The sequence below is a fragment of the Athene noctua genome, chromosome 16 (genome assembly GCF_965140245.1).
Source record: "Athene noctua chromosome 16, bAthNoc1.hap1.1, whole genome shotgun sequence".
NCBI lineage: Eukaryota > Metazoa > Chordata > Aves > Strigiformes > Strigidae > Athene > Athene noctua.
Window position 1 is genome coordinate 17,382,947 of NC_134052.1, and position 21,648 is coordinate 17,404,594.

Here is a 21,648-nt window from a genome sequence, read left to right on the forward strand (position 1 = left end):
CTTCTCACGTATCTTGTATTTCAGTTCATTTATAACCTTGTTGCTTGAAGCTGGGTGTTATTTCACGCTCTGTTGGAAAAAGATAACCAGCAGAGGACAGGTGGTAGGATTGGGAGTGCCATATCTTGAGGCAGTGCTATGGGTTGCTGTATTGTATCGTGATAGGTTGCCCACTATTGAATATTGGACACTGAAGCACAGGTTACAAAAGCTCTCAATCTTTCTTGTTCCTCAATCAATTATAAAAATAATAACACACACCCACCCACCCACCCCCAAGCAAAACCAAAGTAGAAATACACAAGTCCCTCTGTAAACACGTTTGAGAAGTGCCCTTCCTCAGTATGGTAGTCCAGAGGAATTTCACTTGAAGAAAATTTCCTGCCACAGCTAGAGTATCTTAAGCCTTTCCAGTCTAATGGTGCTATACGCAACACTCTCATAGTTTCCCTGAAGATACAGGATTTATTTTAGCACCAGCTTGAATCACTTGGAATGAGGCTTTTATCTGGGAGTATCCATGTGGTTCTACTATAGAAATAGATTTGAGTTTTCTCTTGTGTTTGCAGCACAGAATTATAATCTGTGAAGTCTTGATGTAGTCATAATTATACTAAATTTTCAGCTGTTTGGAGGAAACATGAATGTGCACATGCAGTTCTGAGGCTGCAGTAAGGGCCCGGAGCAAGCTGCTTTCCTGTAGTCTGTGAGCATAAACATGTTTTCAGTTAAGTGAAGGGTCTTAGGTGTGTCACCTGGCAACCAAAATAAATCCATCAATAGGAGTGTGATGTTTGAATCACAGGATGTAAAATGTCTAGAAAGTTTCTCACTTACATAATCTCTTTATTTTCCTTTCTTAAGTATTAATTGAATTTCAATTAATTTAATGGAAAAGGACCTACAGAAAACATCATTGTTAACATCAAGTCCTCTAAGAGAAAATTAGAATGTGTGTCTGAAGGGCACTTGGGCTCAGAGTTTGAAAAGAAGTCAGCCTTGCAACACTTTACCCATGTATATCCTACTGCTGTGTGTCCTGAACTGTGCAATTTACATGTCCAGGCTCTTTGGGGTGGGGAGAGAGCATATTATTAGTTGTGCAGTGATGCAGATAACTAAGAGCATTTTGCATGTTCGTAAACAAAAATGTAGCAAATGCAGGATTTACTAGCAGCTGAGCCATGGGTTTGACACTAGTGGGATGCTGGTGTTCAAGGACCTAAACAGTCCTGCCGAGACTTTCAGAGTGGAATGTCACAGGCAAAGACAATGTGTACAACAGAGTAAGAGGGGACACCTGTAGAAGCAGGAAAGATAGAGTGCAGTGGCTAGCATTGGTTAGCTCTGAGAATTCACTACGTTAATAGTTTGGTTTGCCTTACAAAGCCCACGGTTACACAGGCTTTTCTAGTGCATGTGTGCAGGTCTGCAAAAAACAGTTTATATATGGGGCAAGAGCACAGTATAGCCCAATAGCAGTGTTTTGTCTATGCATGCTTTAAATTTCTCCTTGTTCTGATCTTCACAGCTTCGATTTAAATCTTACAATTTCTTTTTCTGCTCTCAGTATCTCTCTGTTGGAAGAATATATTTTCAGTAGTCCTGTCAACATACAATTGGACAAAATTCTAAAAACATGTTTGGGTGAGTGTTTATCCTCTAACAGATAGACATTGGGAGCATGCTTATTAGCAATAGCCTACAGAATTGGTGATCACTGCTGCAAATGCAGTGCACACAGGGTTCTTGTTGCCTCTGACAAAAAGCTGGAGCTATAACACCAAAAAATCCATAGGCTAAATTGTAGATAGACTCTGTGTGTATATTACATGACGCATCTTTCTAAGTAGAGATCTCTCCAGTCAGCAGGAGAGTGAGAGCGAGTGCAGTATAACACACAGATAGTGGGACTGCACTTTGAGAAAGCAGCACACAGGCTAACATAGCCACTCTGTAGGGAGGCGAACATGGGAGTCCAGAGGCCATCAAGCGATCTGTCCAAGGCCAGACATCTGTTCGATATCAAACAGGGGTTAGACCCTGGGACTTCTATGTGGCAGTTGCCCAGATCACTAGCCGAGAGTGTTGGTCAGGTGGCTGCAACAGCACTGTATACTTAATGGATATGATAGAATAATATTTTCTTAATCTATTTTTCTGTGTTACAGGAAAAAATATGTTCAAGACCCATGATATAAAAAAAAGCTCAGTTCTAGTTGAATAACCCATAAATACATTTAACCTAAGAAGGGCTAAATTGCTAAGAGGACAAGTAGATGTAATTTATCCTGTTTCCTCAGCAAGTGTCAGTCTTCTGTATTGGAAGAGTGATACCTGGAGCAGCCAGGCTGTTTTTAACTTACCCGCCATAAGGTTTCTTTCTTCTTTTCCACGCTTGTGCGTAGTTCAGGTTACAGATACAAAAGTGCGCAAGAACATTCTGAATCCTCTTCCACCAGCACGAGCAACGAAAGGCTTAGGACTCTTGACTTCACTACATAAACTAGAGTTTATACAAGCTGGGTGTGACCTGTGGTTGCTAGTTACTGTTTTTGTAGTAATGTTCTACGTGAGCATCTACTTATGACTGCTTTAATTGCACAATCTTAAATCTAATTATGCTTATTTAAAACTGGTGAATGGCTGAGGAAAGATGATAAACAGTATCCTGGTGTCTTTACTAAGAGAGGAAAACATCCCAAATTGGATCTAATGAAGGAAATACAGTCTTAAGTAGACAGAAGAAACTTAATTCTGGTTGGTTTGGTTTGTGTCAGTTTAGGTTTTTGGAGACTGTATGTACAGAGGGCAGGTATAGACAAATATACATATTGTACAACATGGGTGTATGGAACATGGGGTGATTAAGTAGATCTGTATTGTGTTAGTGTTACTGTCACTCCGTAGCATCAGGACTTTGCATAGCATAAACCACCTTTTTTTTTTTTTTTTTTAAGGCGGGTCTGCCTGAAGATCTTTCAGGTAACTGCAAATAATTCATTCTTTCTTGGAAGCATACAGAGTTGCAACGTTCTCGTTATCTGTTCCTGACATGATTACTTACAATACGTGTTTCTTATATAAGAAGCAGCACATCCCACTGAGAGGGCATTATTTTGCTGTTACCTGTGCATCAGGGATTTCTGTTAAGTACAGAGAAGTGTTTAATGGCTGCCTCTACTGTTATAATTTTTCTTTATAGTTAGGCATTCATAATATATGTACACAGTTTCTCTGTAGCTATTTGGCTTGGCATCTTGAGTTGGGCCCTTGAGGAAGCTACTGGTGTGAGCCCTGCCCACTCTAATTACAGACATTCTCTTCTCCACTCCTGAATCTCCCTCATGTGCTCTCCTCCCTTATCCTGTGTCACAACTTATCTAGAAACATGCCCTGCCAATTTGTCCCAAGAGGAGGCTGCATGCTGCTTCTGAACTTTGAATGGACTGTGACTGAGGAGTACTGGGTGTAAGGGGAGAAGGAGTGATCCCTCATTTTCCTCACCTCTACACTTCTACATTGTGTCTTTTTTTGTCTGTTGCTGTCTTCTGGTTTGTTTCTACATTCATATCGAGATTGACAGCAACCAAAATGGCAAATTAATTACCTGCAGCTTAAATTTATTTTTAAAAAAGGAATCTAAAGTTTTGTTATGGTTCCTTGTGTAGTTTTTCAGTAAGAATTTATCATCATGTCTGGATGCATCAGACTTTGAAGTATCACCTGTCAGACAAAATATGTTCATATCAAACAACTCTTGGCGGCTCTATGGTTCAGAATTTTGGACTTATTAATTCGGCTTTAAGCATTTTTAAGTGAGATAACAAATCTAAATCTTCAGGCTTGGCAGAGCTATTTGTATGCCATTGTTGCCTCACACCCTGCTTCTGAAGTGCAGCCAGGTGGTTGCTGTGCCCTGTCAGTCGTTAGCTCTCATAGCAGTCCCTGGAGGGGCTACATCGCCTGTGGCGTTGGAGAATTCTTAAGGTTACTTGAAAGTGTGTTTCAGGTGAGACCTGATACCTGGCAACATTAGGACCAGAAGCCCACAAGAGAGGCATCTGTATGCAAACGCTGTGGAGCAGGGGCTGCCTGTGAATGAGTTAAACTGGGAAGGTTTGAAGACAGATGTGTTCCTTGTCTCCAGTGACCTTACACTGGTGGGCTAAAAGCGTTAGTTACCTTGTGTTGCTGGAATTCCATAGTAATGCAAGACTCTCCCCATGCTTCGTGCTGCTCAGGACTCTGTCACACTTGATAGGAATTAGGGTACTGATTTGAGTATGTATATGTATTGTCTGCTCTGTCACAGGCCTGTGCCCACAAGCTATAGAAATACTGTTTTCATGGTCCCCAAACATTACTTTCTCCAGCCTTCATATCCTCCCCATTCACAGTTATAGGTGTCACGAAATACAGAAATTAAATGAACAATGGTGGAAATGTTCTACTTTTTTGGGCAAGAGGCTTGTGAAATGAAGGAAAAAGAACTTTCCTCAGTCTTGTAATTTCTTGTATTTCTATGGAATGTACAATTTATGACAAAAGAATACAATTGTATGAATAGTTTTTATTGCTGACAATTAGAATGTGCTTGAAAAGAGACTATTAATTATCTGATGGAAAAGTCAAAACTGGAAGCTTAACATGATAAGATTTGATAAAACAGTGAACTATACCTACAAGGAAGGAGCTTTATTTTTCTAGACAAGAGGACAAAAAAATTACAATTAGAGACTAAATAATTAAGCACTGTTAAAAGCAGGAGACTTGATTCTATTGCAGTGTAAGATGTCACCAATGTTTCTGGAAAGTTTCTTGCTGTCATCGTTGTCCCTACAGAGGAGAATGTCTTGCCATGTTAATGCTGAAATTGGAGATTGATTCCATCACGTTATGCAGGTGCTACTGCAATGGTTACAAACCCCTTAACATGTGAAAATTTGTCAGAAGAGAAGTCTACTTGCAGCTGTAAGGGCCCAGTCCTGCGAGGTGTAAATTCAAAATAAATTTTTGATCTCTCCCTCGGTGCCAGTTGTGCCAGACTGAAAAAAAAAAAAATCCGTTAATTCGGGCTTGCATTGTCTTTCTTTGAGATTCCCAAGTGAACTCTATGATACCTAGAGCACCAACAGTTACTCGAGACCCAGACTTGGTTTTTGAGAAGAACAAAACAACTTCTTTTGGTCAAAATGAGGGGACCTATGGCATTGTCTTGTTTGTTTGCTTTAGCTTGGACTTATTTTTCTGGTATTAGGGTACTGTATATAAAAATAGAAACATGAAGCCAAGCTGTAGAAGAAATAGCAGAGACACAAAAGAATTTGACATGCCCATTTGCTTTCCTAGGAAAGAAGAACGTTAGCAGTTTTTAATTGTTAAAGAAGTTCTTATATGGAAAAAAATAATACATGATTGAGGAATCATAATCTCTCAATATATATCTGGTGGCATTTTTATTTTCATAAAAATTTTTCAATATGAAAAATCAATTCAACCATTATTTTTTTCATATTGAGAAACTAGATGTGCTATTGGCCATGTTAGAAGCACTGAGTAAATGCTACAGCTTTCACTTACTGTATCTTGACCTGTTGATTCATCAAAGTCACTAGTAGTACGCAGCGGTTCACCGGTTCAGGGAGGGGATTGGCATATGAGATCTCTAGAGTAACAGCTTTATTCACTACAACCCGCCGAGGAATCTAAATGACAAAGACATGTTTCTGATCATTCACTGTTTTACACTTTTCTGGAGCCAGACATCAGAGGGCAACTGAGCACTGTGCAGATTTTTGCTCCCCACTTCTCCCCCCAGCACTGGGAAGGAGAAAAGCAAAAGGCCTGGCAAATTGAGATAAGGACAGGGAGGGGATGATCTCATCTGTTAAGGCACAGGTAAAAATAGGCCTGTTAGGGAAAGAAAAAAAAATAACATCTCTTGTATTTGAGGATGAATGAGATATTGGCAGGAGAAGAGAAATTTAACTGACAGCTGGTAAGCCTTTCCTAATTCTTGAAACTGGATTTGGTTTAGCTAAATAGCGCTGTCAAGCTGTGTGCAGTATTTTGTGACCAATTTCAGTGAAATAGAGGCCAGACACATCTCATTACACCTGTCTGACCCTTGGCTTGCAGAGTGGTTTTGTGGGGTTTTCTGGCACACCATTGATTAGGGTTAAAGTGTTAAATCAATATTAACCGGACCTAACAGATTAGAATTAAGGGTTTAAAGTCTGTATTTTGGAAGTAGGCAAAGTTGTATAAAGGCAACGCAAGCAGTTGCCGATAACTAGAATACAGATGAAATGAAAACAAGTTCTGATGAATGTAAAGCAGTGGCATGTGACTGGGAAGGAAAGAAGGTAACGGACCTCTTCTGAAGAACAAGGGGCAGATTCAGGCAAAGATTCAAAATTGGTGTCTTGCATGCTTACTTTCTCAATTTAAGCAGGCAGAATTTTGGAGCAACATCTGAAATTGCAGCCTAAATTAATTCGTTTAACCCCAAATTCTCATCTTAAGGTCTGAGCTCCAAAAAGACTCTTTAGTTCTTTCTGTCTAGGACGTCAGGGAGGGAATTGTTTACCTTAATGATAATGTTTGTGTCCTCTAAAATGATTGTCTTCTCCACCAGCAGTTTTGCCCCATGCATGTGCATGACTTCACACAAAGCAGTAACTTGGATCCTTTTGTCAGTAGTCAGATATTTTCCATAATAAGAATAAGGGATCTTTAACCGGATATGTTTCTCTGGAATTCAGACATATGTTTAGGAACCATTAGATTCTCAAAGAATGCTAAAGAGAGTTACTGTGAGCGTTTTTTAAATTATTGGAGACCAGAAGGATAAGACAGCTGGAGTCTGTTTATATTTCTTCCTTTTGTGACTGGTTGTGTATTTCCCTCTTCTGGTGATCCTTGTCTACTTTAACTCATTTGACCCTTACAGTTTTGAATGGAGGATTTTGGCCTGAAAGTGAGGGAGTCTGCTCATCTGCATTTAACTGAATTCTTGTTCCTTTGTATTTCTTATAATTAGAGGCATAACCATTTTTATCTATTCCTCCCCTTATATCCTATTTGGTTTTCCTCAGCCAAGAAGAGAGTTTGAGTCAGGTTTCACAGAGAGCCTTTTCAAGTGACCTGGTCAGCTGCTTATTTGTAGTCCTACAGCTTCCCTGCTGTGTATGGAAAAAATGTTTATCTTTGTAGCCCCTGGGGATGAAAAAGATCTCTGTAATAGTTTTAATAGCCTTGACTTTTCAAAAGAGAGACAGAGTTTCACTGTAACTTTTAACCTTTGTCCTGGTTAATTTCTATTAAAGTGTTGAGCGCATACATCAGACTTTTTTATTTGTTCAGATGTGTTCCTGTGCATGTATTAATCAGACACACACGCACATATATATATGTACAAATGCACATGACACACAGATGTGTAGTATTGTTTCTGGAGCTATAAATTAAATGTAGCCTTCTATATAACATTTCATGAGAGCTTCAACTCCTGGTTGAAATAGTGAAAGTTTTCAGAGGAAGAATAAAAACCTTGTCAAATGTAGTCATAAAGAATGCTATTAAGAGATGGAACAAGTGGATGCACTACAAGACTGATACAGATATGATACTGTTATTTCTTCCTTCCAGTTGCCTTCATGTGGCTGAGAAGAGAGCTATATTGGCTCCTTAGGGACATTAAAAGTTACCTTGTTTAGAACCAAGATCCACAGAAGTGGCTGCCTTCAGGATCTCTGCCACTGCTCTCCTTGTGTACAGGATGGTTGATGCACTCATGTCCACCTTCACAGTCTTGTGGTCAAAAGATAAGTTATTGAGAATTAAGATCAGGGTAATGTCTTTGCCAAACACTGGAGGTTCAGCCAGCTTGAATTTCCCAGAGATCCCAGGGTTTCTGATTGTCTCTGAAGATCTTCCATCTGGAGATTCTGTGTGTCCTTCTGTGACATTTGATCCAAATATCTTGGCCAAGGCCTTTTTATAAACTCGTCTTTCATCAGAAGAACCTGGGCGAAGGAGAGAACCAAGTAAAATTTGTACTTTTGTTGCCACTGCACCTTCTCTTTGTGAAGGCTTTCAGAATGATGTAAGGAGTCAGCTCGGCATCACCCAGAAATATGCAATACCTAAAAGATCCTTATATTTTTATTAGGCCTGTCTTCAGGTTTTTCACAGGAAGGTAATAAACATACTGTAATAAGGTGAATAAGTCACAAAAATGAAATATGATGCATTTGTATTTGTTTAAGAAGCAATATTTCTTTTTCTTTGGTCAGAACGTTCGGTAGTGTGATAAGTGTTACTTTGCTAGTCTGTTGACAACCAGCCTGTGTATTAAATATGGTTGCACTAAAACTTTGAAGAGTGAAGTATTGAACTATAGCCACTGATTCTGAATGGCAAACTTTAAAAAAAAAAGTTAAATACATCTTTCTTAAGATTTTTGAGCCACAAACGTGGAACAAACTATTATATGAAATCTATAACCCTAAATTTAAAAAAGATAGACATAGGTACCAAGTTGTTAAGATAAAAATATTCTGCAAACATATGGCTGTGCAGTTCTTAACTTTTTCTGCTTTGTTTACCTAAGTACAGGGGAATGGCAGTTGGTCCCTTTACTGTTTCCTAGTAGTTTTGTTTCCAGAATCCAATAAGGTGGAGGCTGAATCCACCCAGAGTGCAGAGACATAACAACTGAATGGCTGAGTAGCTGATGGGTGGATGTCAGAGCAGGAGCGTGGGAGAGCCTAACTCGGTGAATTTATACAGTCAGAGATTGAGTGAGCCACTCCTCTTGGGAGTGGGATGTAATGGGGTCTTCTAAAGGAAAGATGAGGAGTTGCAGTGGACACAGTAAGGAGGAACTTGCTGAGAGGTCATATGGGAGATAAATATCTAGCTGGAGTTTAAGGTTTTGGATTAGTGGTTTGACTGTTGCCTCACTCCCTCTGTCAGATATGCTGGAAAACTAGTACTTATTCATCTGCAGCTTCCCCTACTGCAGACCTGTGTGTAGTTTGTGATACATGGTAGACTCATTTTTAAGAGTTTTTGGTATGACAGCTTGAGGGTTTGTCTGCCTTGGGTAGTAAAACATTTTATAGCCCAGTTTTGTGTATATATTATGTTTTGTACTTCTGTGTAAGGGACTAAAGTATATTTTGTATTGTGTCTTAATAAGGAAACTACTGAATATGCAAAACCAGAAATATAATACCCATTGTATTAAGAAAGTATTATGGCAACACTGGCAGCGATGTTTTAGGAAAGGAGAGATGCTCAAACAAAACAGGTTACCCATCCTAGCTTCCTAGCAGCAGGAGCTCAGGAGGAGATAATCGTGATAACAGGGAGATAATTTGTGATAATTCCTTTACCTTCTGGATATTTGTAGTTATGGGTGACATCCACACGGGAATTGCTGCCCACAGCTTTGGTGCTGATAAACCTGCCAATTATTTCAGTATCACAATAAACTCTTTTCTTAGTTCCATCGTTGTATACAATCCATCTGTTGCAATCGGCATTCACCTCTGTATACACAAATAAGGTGTCGTAATCCAAGTCTACGTCACCTTCTTTGACGGCTCTGACAGATGCAGGGCCACACTGAAATAATCCTAAAACATGAAAACAAAAGTCAAACCTTGTTAGTTGTGTTCAGTTCAGAGCAGGAGTGTTAAGTTATGCTAAGAACTTATACTGTCACCTCTGCTTTGTTCTTGTGGAGTCGCATCTAAAACCTGCCATCCATTGTATGATGTTCCCAGGTCTGGGCGAATGAACCAGCTTTCATTCCAGACATGATAATCCCTGGAGACAAAGAACAGTGTCTAGAAAGCGTAGTAATATAGAGTCATACAAACTTCCAACTTGAAAGGAGTAGCGGACTTTGTTTCTTAAAGATGCTCTAAGATGTGACAAGCTGTCTAGTTACAGCTACTCGCTACCTCTTCCAAGGGATAGATTTACTGCCTGCTTCTGAGGCGTAGACCTCAGGGTGGGGAGGGAGAGAATACAGATATCGGCAGCTTGCTTTGGGAGCAACATCAACTATAAGGGAAAGATTTAAGCCTTGGATATAGGCAACACTTGGTGATTCGGTTCAGTAACCTTCAAATGTGGGAAATGCTTTGTTTAAATAGAAACTTAAAATAGCTATACTAGGTCAGATAAAATGCTCATAAAGTCTAATAGTCCATCTATAGTAGTGTGCAGCAGCAGATGTTTAGAAAACAGGTAAGAATAGCACATGAATAGAATGACTCTTCCCCTGATATGCTCTATGATTTCTCACAGTCAGAGTCTTTGGGACTTTCTGAATTATTGATTACATTGAGACCACTGGGTTGAATAGTCAGTAGTCATTCTCTATGAAACTCTTTTGTCCTGATTAAAAACTCTTTATAGCTTTGTTTTCAACAGCATCCAGCAGTGCTGAGTTCCACAAACTCCAAAAGGAAAGAATAGCACGAAAGATTGGTAAAATGTAGGTCACAGGAAGACCCAGAAAATAATATTTGCTGGCTGAATTTTGTTCAGAGGCTAATACTTAAGAGGTGAAAGACTTTCCGTATCCTTCAATGACATACACTCAGTGAAAGGAAGTATGCTAAGTAAAGATGATGCTTTTGGCAAAGCCTGGTGAGCAGTGACTGAGCTATGTGATATACCCTTGGGTCTAGTTAGTTCACTTTCTGAAAAGTGAAGTGGCTGCAGAGTAAAGGTTTTAAAACTGGAGGGGAACTAAAGCATAAAATAGTATTATTTAAGGAATATCATGTTTCTTTGACTACTCAAGTTTTGGGGCTTGACTGATGATCATGGATCACTTGCTGCTTACAGCATTAGACTAACAATGTCCAACAACCAAGTCTGGAGAGTCCTAGGATTGTTCTGTCTTTCAGCCCCCACAAAGGGAAGGTCTAGATAAAGGAGTGCTGGAGACCTTCTTGGGGAGGCCCCCATCTACCTGGGGAGGATGACAAGCCAAACTGAGAAGCACAGGCTTTGGATGTGTGATGGGAGAAGGTTATGGCAGCAGCAAACCAGTTAAGAGGATGGAAGGTACATAGCTGACTTAGCAGGAACAGACTGGTTAGGTGCCAGTAATTAAAAGAGCCTTGGGAACTGGTATATTGTCAATGGAAACATCCTTTCTAAAGGAAGTTGCAACTTGTTTGAGGCCAGGGACTGCAAAAAAATTGGGCTGGCTGGTTGGTTGAAGTAACTGTTATCTCAAAACCATGAAGTATGTTTTCTTTCCCAGTGGATGCCTAGTTTGTTAATATAATTGTATTAAATTTTGTCCACTCGGTTGCTTTTGTACTACTAGTGTTCATGTTTTTAAGTCTCGTAAATACTCTCTCTAATTATCGGAGATGCAAAAAATTATATTTACCATGTGGAATCCTTGCTGATATTAAGACTCTTCCCAGAGCTGTCATAGTACTTATCAATACTCAGGTTTCTATCCACATCATGGGCAGAATTAAAATTTGAAACCAAACGAGTTGGAATCCCCAAGCACCTCAGAACTGAAATACATTTAAAAAAAAAAAACCAAAAACAACACAACAAAACAAAAGAAAAAAAAAAGTAACACAGCTTTAGTTCAATGATTACAAATATCTGAGAAACAAAGCTAAGTGTCTAAATATTTTGTGATTCTTTGGCATTTGCAGTCTTCAGAGCACTGTTTCTCTTGTAGAATTAATTATTATGTAGTTCTGATACAACCAGAGGTCACAAATGCCTCCATTTCACCACAGCCCTCTATTCTTAAAGCTTACCTGTACACATCACACCTGCAAACACCCAGCACTGGCCGTACTGAACAGGCTTGTAGTTGTCCTGACGCCATTTCTGGAGAATTACCACGCTGCCATCCCATCTGGATGGATTCTCATGTGAATGGAAACTTCCTTGCCACTTTCCTAGGAGAACTCCATTATCATTATCATTTCCATTGATCTAGAAATAGGCCAGTGGACAGAATGCACAAAATCAATTGTGTATCAAGTTAATTATATTGCTTAAGGTGCAGGGGGATGACTCTCAGTGGTATAACTACTGCTTGCTGCTTAAGCATGTGAAACTCAGATTAAGTTGTGCATTTCTTACCATAGAACTGATTACTCGGCCCACATATTTAGGATCTCCTCTTCGGGATACATCAATGGCTGGGTCCTGACGATAGTACAGGCTCAGATCGAGCATGGTGAGACAGATGTTTAGAAGGTGATCTTGGAACTGATCAGATAAGATACACATTTTAAAGAAATACTTTCACAAACAGAGCTAGAGAAGATCCTACTGCAGTTCTTCCTTTCTAAGATATTCCAGCCCAAAGGTGATAGGGACAGTGAGGCACAAAGACAGTAGCATGCAGTTCTCACCACAATATTGGCTAAAGTCAGGACTAAATAAATAAAGCAAGAATCTGGCAGGATGCCTTCTGCCATCAGAAGAGGTCACCACAATAAAACTGAAACAGCAAAGCTTATTTTGACTGCAGTTGTTAGATTCTCTTGAGTTACACCCCTGGAAGCATTCAAGGTCAGGTTGGATGTGGCTTTGAACAGCCTGATCTAGTTGAAGATGTCCCTGCTCACTGCAGGGATGTCGGACTAAATGATCTTTGAAAGGTCCCGTCCAGCCCAGAGCATTTTATGATTCTATGTCAATGTCTGTCCTGGCCCACTGTAACTGTGTTACAAAACCAGTGGGTGTGTTGGAGCCACACAAGTGTGTGGTCACTTGTACTCTGGATGCTTTGGTCACAGCTGAGCCCCACACTTGTACCATGAGCTTCAAGCACATGTAGAGGTCAGTCCTAGCTGCAGGGCTGTGCTAAGCCGTCTCACACCACAGTCCTACCAGGCACACTCTGAGCAAACCACAGCCAGGTCTGTTCAGTTTTCATATAAATAGGCATACGAATCAGAGAGGCAGAAAGAGCCCAAATTAATTCCTTATGGCTTACCTGTCCATAGTACCATCCTCTTGCTTCAATGTACTTTGCGTTACCCACAAAGATGATTCCATTTTCATTTAGAACATACTCTTGTCTCTGATTTTCGTCAGCCAAGTAGACATCATCACCTGCAACCAAGTTGGGCATGCTTTTATAGTTAAAGCTAAGAATACCAGCAACCTTTCAGAAACATTTGTATCTCAATTTGGCAATGGAAAAACTACTGTTTGGAAAATGCATTGTTATAGCTCAATGAAGGGGTACAGTTCAGTGAAAATGCCTGATACTGCATATGGCCTGGGGGGCAGGAAGTCCATGTTCTGTTGCTTCAACTTTTTTCCGGGATTTTAGTATAGCCTTTGTGTATTACCTAAATGTCTCCTATCTGTACATTGTATTTTTGTGAGGAAGATGGAGAAAAATTCAAGCTAACTCACTAGATTTTTCTGCCTTCTCAGGGTAGTTAGAAATAGAACAGACATTTGAAAAGAATCACATAGGTAACATATTTTTCTCTGTTTTCCAGTCATGTTTGTCTTTGTTTTAAGATTCCTAAATGAAGATCTCTACTTGCCCGATCCAAAGTGCTATCAGGAATGTTATTAGGATAGCCTGCTGAAGCATTCACTTTCATTTCACTGTTACTCATTGTTTTCCCTAGTCTGTGGCACAGTATGTAGCTATGAAAGCACCGGCTTCCCACAGGTGTTTAGGTAGTTTTAATCACTTTTTAGGTAGCAATATCTATTTAGTTCTGTGTTTAATTTCATAATGTTTAAAGTTACTTTCTGAAAGCTTCAGGATTTCAGGAAATACATCTAAAAATCAGCTTTTCTATTTTGAGTCACCTTCTTTACCTTCCTAGGAACTTCCCGTCCCTCCCTTCCTGCAAATAAAGACATTGTGTAAATTATTTTAAAAATCATATCACATGATATAAGTATTTTTGTGATTGCAGTCCACACTTTTTAAAAAATATCATTATCGTTGTTGATGCCCCAGGCTTTTGGGGCAGCTTGGGCCTGGTGAACTGTGTGCAGTTCTGGATGCTGCACTTCAAGGTGTGGACCAGTTGGAAAGAGAGGAGCACTGAGAATGTCCAGCAGTCCTGAAAATAGAACTTATGAAGAAAATATGACTTCTGAATTAACTCAGAATTTTTTAAGGTAGAAAAAAATGGGGGTGAGGAATGGGGCAAGCATGGTAATCAATTCCAGAAATTCTTGTGAAGAGAATAGGGCAGTGGGATAGGAACTCTGTTCTTGGTGTCTATCATATGTGGGATGAGAGGTTATATGCTGAAATCAAAGCAAAAAAGATTTGCTTAGTTAATAAGGAAAGATTCTAATGGAAAGGCTGGTGTTTTATTGGAGTGAATTGCCAGGGGAGGTACTGGAGCTTCCCTAAGGGCTGATCATTAAGAAGGAATTCAAGATCTGTCAGGAATGACCTAAGTGCTAAACTGAACCTGCCTTAGAGCATGGTGTGGGGCTAGATAACTTCCTAAGATCCTTCTAGCCCTATGAGTTTATGATTATGAGCAGTCTAAATGTCTTTCTATAATCACTTGAAGAACATCTATTTTTTTTGAAGTTTTATGTACTCTCAATTATAATGTTCTAAAGTCAGTTCTTCGAATAAGTATTCTTAGGGGTTTTTTTTATACACTATTCCTGCCAATAACTCAGAGCAAAATTAACATTAGTTTAAAGGAGGAAAAAAACCCCACAACACACCACAACAAACCTCGCAAGTATGACTAAATAGTAACAACCCCTTCTTCTGTTACTCTCGGCACACAGGGAGAAAAAAAACACCCCACAATCAGCTGTGATAGTTGTCTTTATTAGTTATAGAAAGACCACTATAGAGCTAATCCTTTATTAACTTAATAATTTTAATACAAAAATACAAAATTGTTATATATTTTTGTCCTCTCATTCTGAAGTTAAAGTTTATCCTGCATACTGAGAAACCAGCAGGATATAAATTTCTATTGATAGTTTTAAATCAATATGTAAGTACACTTTCTAATATAGATATGTACTTCTAGTAATTTCTTCATATAATGTTTGCCACAGAAACAAGACATCTAGGGAAAAAGATATATTCCATGAAATTCTCAAACATGTATATTCTTTTATCCCCTGAAGCTTTACAATTGATGTGTTCACTGGTGAACTATAGATAAGCATTTAATGATTAACGCTTTATTCTAGATGTTAACTGTACATTCCTTCAACAGCATTAGGACATAATGCATCGCTATCAGAGGCTGGCTTGCAGGTATCTTAGATTTCTCTTTAAAAGTCCTTAAGAGACTTTATTAATGTTAAAACATCACTCTTGTTTTAACCATAGGTTTGAAAAATACATTGGTGAGTTAATAAGCTAATTGATTTGTTACCATTATGGTAAGATCATATTTTCTGTATCTGAATTCTGTATTTATTTCAGATATACAACCTCTGAAACTAATTGCTTTTGGCTTGCTAAACTACAAATTTTCTCTTGTCCAGAAGGCTTTTTGTGTCTTCAGTTTTCCTAGTAACTCATCACTGAACACGTTTTAATTCATAAAGCCTGTTCAGGAAAGATTAACTAAAAGAAAATTCCACTTGAGATCTCATCACCTTGTACAATGGCATAAATATTTAAATCTCAGTAACTGTTTCCTCTTACACAGTTTAAGATTGCACTTGCCTTTTTCAGGGCCATTTCACTTCAGTTCTTATTCTTTGATTCACAAGTGCTTTCACATTCTTCATGATTTCCAGCTGGCAAGTCTGCCATTAAAATTAATTTCTCCCTGAATGTAGGGGGGTTTATTTTGTGTTATTATATCTATCCCTTCTCAACTACTCCAGTCTCTAAGGTGCTGACCGTAGTTATTTCTGTGTGATATCCCAACCCATCTGTGTATGGACAATGCTGCTTAACGTCAGCATATCGATGTCAGTAATGAACTGTCTGATTAGAGTATTTTTTCAAATGATACTTAAGGATCCAACAGTAGCTTTTCTCCAACCCAGTGCTTTTCCTTTCATCACTAGTCCTGACTGTTTTTGTTGTAAGCAGTTCTTTCTTGATACTACAGTTTATTAATTCCTCTCTTTTCCAGATTAATGAATAACCTCCCATGTAGAACCATATCTACAGACCAGATCTGCCATTCTTTACTGAGAAAATAAATTTTCTATTTCTCTTCTGCTGTGACACTGACTACAGCAGTAATGTACCCTCAAACTGAATCTGTTCCTGTTTGTCGGGGTCAGGGAGCTGAATAAGCTCTGCAGCAGCTTATTCAGCAGCATCCTGCTTTAAGGATGCTCCCTTTTGTTTGGCAGTGGTCACTGCATCACCTGATAAAACTGGAGGGCTCTTCTGCAAAATCATTTGTTTTAAACTGGAATGGCACCACTTAATTTTTCTCAGTTTTGATCTAAGAACAATTTGTCTGGCCTCATGAGTACCACTGCTACTCTGGTGTTGAAGTTCAGTAGCTGTCAGATATTTCAGTCCTTGCAGTGTGGTTTCCATCTGTTGGAAGTTCCACCACAAGTGATCTTTCTGGGGGTTCTGGAAAGGTTTTTTTCCTCAGGACTGTCTATGCACAGACAGTCTGAGTTTCTTGAACATACTTCTATAATCATTTCTGTCTTCTAAGACATGCTGAGCTAATTAGCAGCTTTTTTCATCTTGGCCTTTAACATATTTGTTAGCAGCCCTTGACTTAACAGAACAAAACAGTGGATGATTGTGGCTACTTTTCTTTTATAAGCCCGTTTAGTCACTTGGCTGGCTCAGAGCCCTCTTAGCTGTAGAGTGGTATATTTTAAGGCTATTCCAGGTTTCTAGACTATCTCATATTTGCAAAATCGGAGTTCAGGAGTTTGCATTTCTTCTGCAACATGCTGAGGCTGCAGAAATAAAATGTGGAGCAGCAAGAGATGTCCCTTTTCAACCCATGATGAAAGACATAGGAAATGCCAGTTGTCTTCACACTAGTCCTCTGTCAGTTTTTGTAGTTAGTTGAGCTATTGTCTTTGCAGTTAACATCTACAAGAGCAGTCTTGTTTTGATTTAGGTGCAAGTCAAGGATATTACTGTATGTTTTCACTGAGTTCTGAGAAGTACATGCATTTATGAAAGTCTGTCAGCCCTCATCTACAGAAGGTGATCTGCTCAGTCCTGAAGAAAGTCTGTGGTATCATCACACATAGCATATGTCACTAGGATAAAAGGTAGGGGCGTGTACAGCTTTTTAATGTAGTAAAAACAGATTTATGAACAGATAGTTGAGATTAGTGCTGCTGGCAACCCCAAGAGAGAGGAAGCTCACTGTGCAGATATGAAAGCAAGTAGGTCAGTTAGGTTCAAGAGCAAAGGCATTGGTACCTACCTGGACACCAAGGGTTGAAGAGTAACACAAATTGCCCCAGGAATCTGGAGAAGATCTTGTTCCCTGAGGTTACCTGGAGGCTGAGATTGTATCGTCCAATGACAGCATTGGCTGGACTGGATATTGTAAAGTTCATATAGTTGGACTCGCTGGGTCCTTGGGCAGCACTCCAGCCACTTGCCCCCACCTCAGAGAGGTTGAATACAGCCTTTGTACGATGAGATTCTGAGGGGGTTGGTCCTGTCAGAAAGAAGGGGTAATTGGCTTCCATTCCAGACTGTGGTTTCAACATTAACCTCACCCTTGGGGGAGGTGGTGGGCAGCAGAGAACATTAAAAATACAGATGCAGTTTTTCTTTGTGTAAGTAGAATAAGGGGAGGAGGACTACAAGGGATAAAGATTACTTCTGTGAGAACATGAATTAAGCTAAGAGAGTGTTACCTATTTCAGTGACAAATGCTAGGCTCTCCCCAGTCTGCTTTGGTCTGTTGAAGTACAGGGTGATAGTGAAGGCTTGTCCTCGCCTCACAGTCAGCTCCGTGTTGGCGTATCTGTCAGTATGGTGTGTGCCTGCATTGGCTGATGGCTGCCAGCTGATATGTGTTGGTGTCAGATCTGTAAAACAGAAGACAAGACATGAAGAAGCAGCTGTCATGGAACGAAGTAATTTGCTGGGAAGTGGCATGATGAGGTTGCTAAGAGCAGTTATCTTTTACTGGAGGAAGGACAACTAAAAAGCAGATGCTTCATTAAATTGATTAAGTCTAGTGGTCAATAATAGAAACTTTTGCTTGAGTTTTGTTACAGGGCTGTCATACACCGAGGACTTACATACTTCATATATAGTGCTGGATGCTGTCCTGATGCCATTTGACCTAGAGTAGGGAAAGATGCACTGGGGGAGATCATCAGTCTTACATGAATGAAGAAGAGGCATCTGAGGACATAAGTTGGACATTTTGACAATTAGTCTGACTGAATTTAGCTCTGTCCAAAGTGACAGCTGGACCACTGGGATTCCTGTTCCAGCAGGCACTATCTGCATGTCCTAGAGGAATTCTGATGACTTAGTGTGCTTGGAGTTCTCTGATATCAAGTGTCTTCCTGCACACATACTGTTATTATGGTTTGTGGGTTAAAACCTGTAGAAGTGGCTTTTTCCACCTTAAATGCTAAAGTACCTTTTCAGCCAGTGAGTACGCGTATGAACTTCCTTGCAAGATTCTTTGCTATGGTTCATGTTTTATTGCCACGCTCAAACTTGAGCAGTTATAACAGAGGTACCATCCTCTGGTTTTGTATGTGCCCTATGAGACTCCACAGAGTACGTCTGAAGCATCGTGTTGCAGGTCTCGGCAAATGCTCAGGGCAAGTACTTTGGTGAAGATTCTTCCAAATCACATTTATTATTGGTACTATCATAAATGCAATGAGATTGGGGTGGGAGGGAACAGGATAGGGGCACATGACACCACCATTTTAAAGGGAATTCAAAAGAAAACAGCAACAACAATAAAAAAAAAAAAAAGAAAAAAAAAAAAGAAAAAAAAAAAAAAAAGAAAAAAAAAAGAAAAAAAAAAAGAAAAAAAAAAAAAAAAGAGTGGCATGGACAGGATGGATTGAGGCCTATGGCAGCGTGCACTGTTATGGTAGGGATTTTCAACCAAGCTCCCAAGTCTCTCTCATACCATATGGCATAGCAATGAAATACTAAGTCAGATCTGAAACAATATGCCTGCATATTAAACTACAACTTATATATCATCTTTGAAGAAGTAGTAATAAAATTAACTTACACAAAAGAGTGCCATAATTAAATTCAAGAGAGAAGAATTTTTTTCTTTGTAGCCTAAGACCACAAAGAAGTAATGTGAGTAAGCACTGATGAGCTGAAAAAGCCATGCTAAAGATTCTCTATGTGGGACAACAGTGAACTGCAGTAGGCTGCTGCTTTCCCTGCAAAGCAACGTTTTAAAAACTGATTTGAAAATGTTTGTTTCATCATTAAACAAGAGAGAACCCTGCTTTGCAATTACTAGTTCAATAATCATCTTCATTTTAAACTTTAAAAAGCAGAGATTTTGTCATTACTGTTTTCCTTTGGTAGGTTTTTAATGCATCTTTGAATTCCCATCTATAGGCTCCATGCTCACAGCTCCATTAGGATGGATTACACTATTTTTTTTAATACAAAGCATAACACATCTCTGAAATAGCATTTCCATAAAGGGTTTAGATGGAGTTCTGCATGGTGCCTTTTGAAGTAATGGGAATTTATTTTCTTTTTCCCCCAAAATATCCTCAGCTTAGCTCAAAAATTGTTCTCAAACAGGTCTTAATAATAACAACAATAAAACGTTGAAAATTAAGTGCAAGGACAAATTAAAATATAAAATTTCCTTTGGATAAGAAATCTGAGCAGGTACCTACAGGGCATGTATCTTAAGGAAACAGTCCTGAATAAAGTACCTGCTGAAGGGAAGCAAATGACACGCAGAACTCACCTGCCATTCCCTCAGCTTATGAGAATTGCATACAACTTCTACTTTGTTCTTCAAGGGTGTCCAAGTCACATTAATCATAAAAAGAAAAAAACCAGCAATCTTTTCGTGCTGTCAGCTGAAATTTGAGAGAAGGGAGAGGTACTTAGCAGTTGTTACTAATACCTGTAGACTTGTCAAGTGAATTAACTAGTTCCTATAATACATGTATGTCCAATGCCAATGTTCTTACTCAGTGTGGGTGTAATTATGGGACAAGATGCCAGAATTATTTACTCAGAGGAAATGCGTTCTCTTGAATCCCAAGACAAGGAACTTCCTACAAAGGATAATAGGTGTGCCATGAATAAGTTATCTTTAAGGATGAGGAAACAGGGAGTGTGGTGGGACATAAAAGCCATATGAAGGAAAAAGGAGCATTTCCTGATTACTTAACTTCCAGATTGGTTAATGTCACTTCTGGTGTTGTTCAACAGCTGTGAGTTGGTTTTAGAGGGGTTTTTTGGGTCTCAAATTATCTCCAACTCTCCCTGACTTATGTGAGATGATGAAGTCCCACTAGAAACAAATGTCTGTTTACCTGTTATATTAGCCAGCTTCATACTACTATTTCAGTGAAAGTTTTATTTTGGAAGGAACCCCCAAACTATTAACCATGAGTAGCTTTTATCAGTGCAAACTCTAAGCCTGTCTATCTTTACAACTACAAACATATTTCTTTTTTCATTTGTACCCTCACTTAAAAGTGTACAGATAACGAAGTGACATTGTTGTGGGGAGAAATATTTATCTGCTTAAGATTCTGTGGCTCCACTGATCATGTTTTAATAAAGACAAGACTTAGAAAATAAATTAGTCTAATTTTAAGTTACAAAGGAAAAAAAAAAAAAACTTAAAAAGCACAGAAATCAAGCTCCAACAGCTGTTTCTAAAGTTGATTTTACAAAAAAATTGGCTTCTTTCACCTTTTAGAAAAACTTTGTTTTGATACCACAAAAACTAAAAAGAGGACCTGCTCATATGACATTCATGCCAGCCTATCCTGACAGGAAAACAGTAAAATTTGCACACTTGGCAGCAGTATATCTGGTATGGTGTATCTCCACTTACATTATAATTCAGAGGTCCTTTCTCCTCCTGGAAGTTTCCGGGATGTTCAGGCTGTCAAAACTTGTTCCAGGAATCACTTCGAATGGTTTTGATTGCTGTTCAGAGCTACTATAGTTGGTCTTTTTTCCTTAATTCATATTCCTTGGAAACCATAAGAGCCACAAGCCTCTGATGTTACCTGATCTTCACACACAGCCTTAGTGACAAACCGCATCAACCAGTTCTTGAGTTCAGGTGTTCAGTACTTACAGTGATTGCTTCAGATGTTACACATTGCTTCTGCTGGAGGATGACTACTTCCTTTCTTCTTCCTTGCTACTCACGTAATTAAATATCAGAACACTTTTTCTGTCTTGGCTGCAACCACCTCCCTTACCTCTGTATGACACGCCCTCAGTGGTGTTCACCCAGCCACCAGAACCTCTCTCAGACTGGCCTACATCCCAAACTGGCACCCACCAGTCCGCACCTTCACCACAGCAAAGCATCAGCAGCTGCTTTTGCAATCCCTTTGGAATGCAGTGGTCATGGTTCCTAAGTGACTAATGACTTAACATTGTCGCAGGTGTTTTTCCGAGCTCAATTCCACCCACCCATCATCCAAAATGGTTCAGAATATTTTGTTCCTCCT

The 21,648-nt window shown here is 39.3% G+C and overlaps 1 protein-coding gene across 1 annotated transcript; it reads right to left on the reverse strand.

Annotated features, from left to right (window-relative positions):
* Positions 1 to 4,645: 4,645 nt before the first annotated feature.
* LOC141967169 (protein-glutamine gamma-glutamyltransferase 6-like) lies at positions 4,646 to 19,917 on the reverse strand. The gene is made up of 13 exons (XM_074920620.1): positions 19,911 to 19,917; positions 17,848 to 18,021; positions 17,406 to 17,645; positions 13,013 to 13,131; positions 12,151 to 12,279; positions 11,820 to 12,000; positions 11,429 to 11,564; positions 9,737 to 9,840; positions 9,405 to 9,647; positions 7,713 to 8,030; positions 6,593 to 6,756; positions 5,584 to 5,708; positions 4,646 to 5,048 (listed from the first exon to the last, which is right to left on the reverse strand). Exons 1-13 carry the CDS (start codon positions 19,915 to 19,917, stop codon positions 4,898 to 4,900), a joined length of 2,091 nt encoding a protein of 696 aa, XP_074776721.1. The 3' UTR covers positions 4,646 to 4,897.
* Positions 19,918 to 21,648: the final 1,731 nt, after the last annotated feature.